This window comes from Alosa sapidissima, chromosome 5 (genome assembly GCF_018492685.1).
Source record: "Alosa sapidissima isolate fAloSap1 chromosome 5, fAloSap1.pri, whole genome shotgun sequence".
Lineage (NCBI taxonomy): Eukaryota > Metazoa > Chordata > Actinopteri > Clupeiformes > Clupeidae > Alosa > Alosa sapidissima.
This window is the reverse complement of record NC_055961.1, coordinates 14,749,408-14,755,407: the sequence shown is the minus strand read 5'-3', so window position 1 is coordinate 14,755,407 and position 6,000 is coordinate 14,749,408. Positions and strand designations below refer to the sequence as shown.

Below are 6,000 nucleotides of genomic sequence, written 5' to 3'. Positions count from 1 at the left end.
TCTCTGTCGTAATCCTTAAAGGTGGCCATAGCGCAGTGGGGGGGTGGCGGGGGGGGGGGCAATCCGGCTCGAAGGACCACTTGTGAAGTCCGTGTGCATTATTCGCTGGCGCTACGCTGGCTATGTACTCCGGTAAGAGAGTCGCTGCAACCTTTGGTTTCGTTCAACAGATTTATTGAAATCCAGTTCCAGCAGGTGAATAAAGTGCTTGTTGCTTGCAATGGTGTTCTTTGTGTGTTTAAGTGGGGGGGTGTTTGTATGTGTGTGTGTGTGGTTTTCTGTAAATAAAGAAATACAAAATATATAAATATAAATTGTACATAAAGAATATAACATACATATATACATATGTATGCACACAATATACAGACTAATGAGCACTCGACAATATTCACTCTGCAATATACATAATTGCTATGCAATAAATAATTGCTGTGCAAACAACCAAAATGCTGAACGGCAATGGGAATCAACAGAAACCAATGCAGTAGAAATCTGGAGTTGCACCGTGTCTTTATAAACATTAGCCACTAGATGGCACTCTAAGACCACGTATGGAGCATAACAGTAGCCTTCAGATCCAATAGTCATGTGACCGACTAGTGGCGCGAATATCACGAATATACACTAATATAACTAAATTGGCAACACTATCGCGAGTGCAACAGTTGGACTAATACTCAGCAGAATCGTAATTCACAAGTGTTCTACAACATTGTATGAACATTCATCCATGAATAAAGGTATTACTATTACTACTGAATGTTATATTTGTGCAACAGGTTACTAGCATTACAACAGACATGAGCATGCTATACTGCAACTGTAGGCTACTAAAGTAAAATACAGTCATGTTGACTACACAAAACAAGATACATCTAACACCAGTATGGAAAATAGTTGTACACTTACGTTTTCAATAACGCACACGGCAACACAACAGAACGTTTATATGATTAACGTGCAACATTAAGAGCAGCTGTACTCGTGTTTGGCAACGAACTACAAAGGAAAAAGGAGTATTTGCGCATGTGCACAATACGTGAGTCCAAGGAGTGACGTAGGCTCATCTGCCCAGCAGGGAGTTTTCCACACTAATGACATACTACAATTATAGCCTTATGATGTATTACAAAAAAAAGTCGAGTCCTCGACGAGTCATCGCGAGTGCGAATGCACGAGTCCGAGTCCAAGTTCGAGTCATTCAGTGCTCAAGTCCAAGTCAAGTCACGAGTCTCTAAATTTAGCTAATGACTCGGACTCGAGTTCGAGTCTCGGACTCGAGTACTACAACACTGGAACACGCGCGCGCACACACACACACACACACACACACAACAGTAGACTGCAGTGAATACGCATGGTTTCTTTGTGAACAAACACTCTGACATACACACACTCAAACACACACAAGAAACACTACATTATATAAACCATGCCAACCATTTAAGTGAGTAGGTGTGTAAGTATGGTGTGTAATACATAGGCCTGTCGATACCTTCATTTTTGTAATTCTTTGTTTGAATATAGAGCAACATCGCCATCTTGTTTTTCTAAAAAAACTTGTCTCTGTTCTTGTCTCTGTTCATACTTTGTAGTCATAGAAAAGTTTCTGAGCTTGAAATTGTATAAAATCTCTGACCTTTAATATGTTCCCTTGTGCACAACTTGGCAAACAAAGCTCAAGGAAGTTGAATATACATGAAAAAAGGTTCCATTACATATTATCAATAAGATTTTCAAAGGGTGCCAATAATTGTGGCACATTGTGTTTTTATGTTTGTGTTTTTTTCTTCACTGTTGTCATTGTGAGATTAAAGCAAATTGTAAAAGACCATTTTGTAAATATCTTTTTACTCAACTTAGCAGAAGTGTGATACTGGTCAGCAGCTTCAGCTGTATCAGCTGATAAGAATTTTAATTATCATAGGCTACTGCTTTTGGTTAAACATTCATGATATATTGTGCAATAAACATAAGGGGTCTTCAGAGTGTCTTTGAGTGTCTTTTATCTCGTTATGGTACTTGCCATTTCATATTGCTTGGAATCTTATCTGTTTCTGCAGGCTCTGCCATCACTCTGTGAAACACAAACACAACCTTCAATGAAATGTAGCATAATGAGTATAAGTTTAAGTATATACTCTTTTGATCGGGAGGGAAATTTGGTCTCTGCATTTATCCCAATCCGTGAATGAGTGAAACACATTCAGCACACAGTGAACACACAGTGAGGTGAAGCACACACTAATCCCGGCGCAGTGAGCTGCCTGCAACAACAGCGACGCTCGGGGAGCAGTGAGGGGTTAGGTGCCTTGCTCAAGGGCACTTCAGCCGCTTCCTGGTCGGGGTTCGAACCGGCAACCCTCCAAGTCCGAAGCGCTAACCAGTAGGCCACGGCTGCCCAACATGAACATGAGATAAACACATTCACCAGTTATTTTCTGTGATACTTTCACTTTCACATTCCTGTAAATGCTCTCTGTTCTTGTAGGTCTTTGAAAATCTAGGGCAGCCATGCCCATGTATTACATTGGGCATCCAAAGATGAAAATATACACAACACAAAGCTGTCATTTATGAGTTCTTCTATGGGTAATTTGTACCTCTGGTCAGAGGGGTAGCCAAAAGGTTTATTTTGATACTTTGTGTTTTGTCTATTTTACTGTTATAAATTGCTCACAGTTTTATTAAAACTATAAACTATATGTACCGCATGGAGGTACACATTACACATCGCTGTACACCTAGATTGTGTTTTAGTTTGTGTGTGTGTGTGTGTGCGTGTTTGTGTGTGTGTGTCTGTGCGTGTTTGTGTGTGTGTGTGTGTTTGTGTGTGTGTGTGTGTGTGCGCGCGCATGCATACCTGTGTGCATGTCACAAAAAAGGGGGAGATTTGACTGACAAAAATCATGGAAAAAAGACTAATATTTAACAATTAATAATTGTTTAATTTTGGATGCATACAGTATATATGACAAATGACTACTACAGTCAACTCAACGGGTAAATAAATGGACTATGAAGTCAATGAGAAGTATTTTAAAAAATCATTATGAGAACGCAAACATGAGACTAAGTAAGCATTTAAACTAACTAACTAACTTAAAACCACTTAATAGTTGAACCCACACAGAAAAGTAAAGCTTATCTAGGAATTTGCATTTGACATGATTAATGATTTCCAATGGATATGCGATACATAGATGCATTTAGGAAAACATTACATTTACACTACAAACCCAAGTCGATACATTTAATGAAAATTGGTGAATTTGGCTCCTATGTTTCAACTATAAATCTTTATATGATTTTCTATAACGATACAATCAATATACTGTGGACTACTGTTCCCCTAATGCAAATTTGATAATGTTCAAGATTACTGTGTTTATGTTTAATGTGTGTACAGAAGCGAATCCCACACACACACACACACACACACAGGGAGTACCACTGACACACCCTATGCCCACATACTTTAGAGCCTGTAAAACCTGTTTCTCTCTGGACTTTATACAGCAAAGTCAGATCAGATCTGACCAACTTCACAGGATATAATATAGAAATTTAGATGTAATAAATGATAGATAATTGTGAATACAACAGGCATGCTCAAGAATGAACATTGTATGGACTGAAGTCCATAATATTTCAATGAAAAATCTTACTGATAATAATTACTACCATGAATGACATACCACTTCCGAGTTTTGTTCCTAGTTCCGTGTTCCATGAGCTATAAGTACTGAAAGAGAAAGCATGATGAGCATACAAGAGCCAACAGCAAGACGAATACAAGACCTGTTACATTAGACGGCAAAACCACCTACTGCAAACACCTGCAATGGATCCCCTTAATGATGAGAGCTCAGCAGAACTCTACCAATATGCTGTGTACTTCCAGGCCAGAGAACTGACTGACTTAGAGAAAACCAAAATTCAGAATTACTTTCTGATCAAGAGGAAGTCAGAAGGAGGTGAATGTGGGTCCGTGGAAAAAGTTGCTGAAGGCATCTATATGATCTCATTTGAAGAGCAAGAAGGTAAGAACAAATATGGGTAACATTTTACTTGACCGACATAAGAGTGACATGATACTGTCATGAACATATGACCAGTGGTGGTTCAGACCTCCATATATTATCTGACACCTCAGTGCTCCCAATACAATCATCCCACCCCATTTTGGATGTCTCCCCGAGCACCGCTGTTGTTGGGATTAGTGTGTGCTTCACCTCACTGTGTGTTCACTATGTGCTGAGTGTGTTTCACTAATTCGCGGATTGGGATAAATGCAGAGACCAAATTTTCCTCACGGGATCAAAAGAGTATATATACTTATACTTATATGGAAGTTACCAAATATAGTGTTTTCCCCCATAAAGGACCTTCACAGTTATAAATGCCCAGTTTTAGGGTCTGGGCCTTTTGATTTTGATGCTTGCTGTACATATCCCCTTACAGTTCAGTTCAGTACAGTTCAGTTATTGTAGGCTACAGTGCAGTAGCCTAGTATTTTGTCCATAATAGGCCTACTGCATTCCCTGCATAACAACTGTAGGCTAAATATTTCCTCCAAAACTGTGGTTCTACAGTTTGGCACTTGGAGTAATGCAATTATTTTTTGTAAGGGTCTGATTGTGCTAGTAGCCTGAGGCTGACTGTTCTTCACCTGTGTCTGTAGTAGGGTGCTTGCCAAAGACATAGAGTAGCTCTACTGAACTGGCTGTCCTGATTCCCTTCAATATTTTTTCAAACGTAGACTAATAATTTTAATACTTCATAATATAGGCCTAATTTACGATATGCATCTATTGCAGACCTGCCACCCTGTACGCATTTTGCGTAGCAACCACGCATTTTCACATCAAAATACGACGCTACGATTTTTTTACTTAAAACTATGCAAAACGAGTAGACATCCAACTTCTCCGGAAAGCTCCTTGAGCATGTGAATCTCCCGCTAATATATTTCATGCCAGGATGAGATACAGAGAGAAAGTGACAAGTGAGAATGACAGGTAAAGCATAGTGGCCAGTCTCTTTATGTTATTTTTTCTTCAGCCAACGGTGGGTTAAATGAAAGAGTTGATGAGGTGAGTTAAACAAGTGTTCACTCGCAAATTCGCGTTCCCCTAGCTGCCGTTTTGCTGTGAAACTAAAAATATTCCACTGCGTGCGATTGTAAATTCACCTAGGCTTAATAGTTTGACTATGTCTTGGAAAGTTATTACTTGTTCACGAGTTGTTTCAGTTAGCATATTTTCAATGTGTCGCTGATGGTTAAAGTTTTTATAACTAAGGCGCTAATGGAGCGTGGACCTTTCCAAGGCAAAATGCAACCATTAACAACGAGTCTTAAAGTGAACCAAGGCTAAATATTTTGAGCTGCTCATTAATGAGTGTTCAATTTGTTTTTTTCTTTGGAGCATATTTGCAGTTCCAGCGTTATGGATGTGACAATTGGACTCATATTGGTAACAAAATGCCTTAGAGTGGGGGCAAAATTAGTATCAGTGCATAACTTTTAATGTAACCTCTGTTCTCTGAATACTGAGAAATCCTCAAATTTCATATAATCAATTTCATCCTAAGAATACATGGCATTTTATCAGCGTTATGGATTTGACATGAAATGGACACATTGTGAGAGATTAGGGGAGACCGGGGCTGGTTGGAACAGGGGCAGGTTGAAACACTGTTAATATCCAGGCTACTAGAGGGAACTGCAACAAAATTCCAACACTAAACTGACGGCCTTATTGAGTAGCGTAAACTCGCATATGTAACTGGTCTCCAGGTCATTAACCCTTTAGGTGAGAACAACTTTTTAATTTTGTAGTGTCAAAACTTAGAATATGCACCTCCCACTAAATACATCCTAGAAGGGTAATAGTTAGGGATATAAAAAAAAGATTGATTATAATTGATTGCTAGGGGACTCATCTATAATTTAAAATGAAGTTTGAAAACCTGAGGTGACTGATATTAGCAGGC

The 6,000-nt window shown here is 39.0% G+C and overlaps 1 protein-coding gene across 1 annotated transcript in view; it reads left to right on the top strand.

Annotated features, from left to right (window-relative positions):
* Positions 1-3,792: 3,792 nt before the first annotated feature.
* Positions 3,793-6,000, top strand: part of LOC121709643 — a 94,504-nt gene continuing 92,296 nt past the window's right edge. The window contains exon 1 of the mRNA XM_042093208.1: positions 3,793-4,046. Within this exon, the coding sequence (XP_041949142.1) occupies positions 3,848-4,046 (199 nt within the window). The 5' untranslated portion in view covers positions 3,793-3,847. The remainder of the gene's footprint in view (positions 4,047-6,000) is intronic.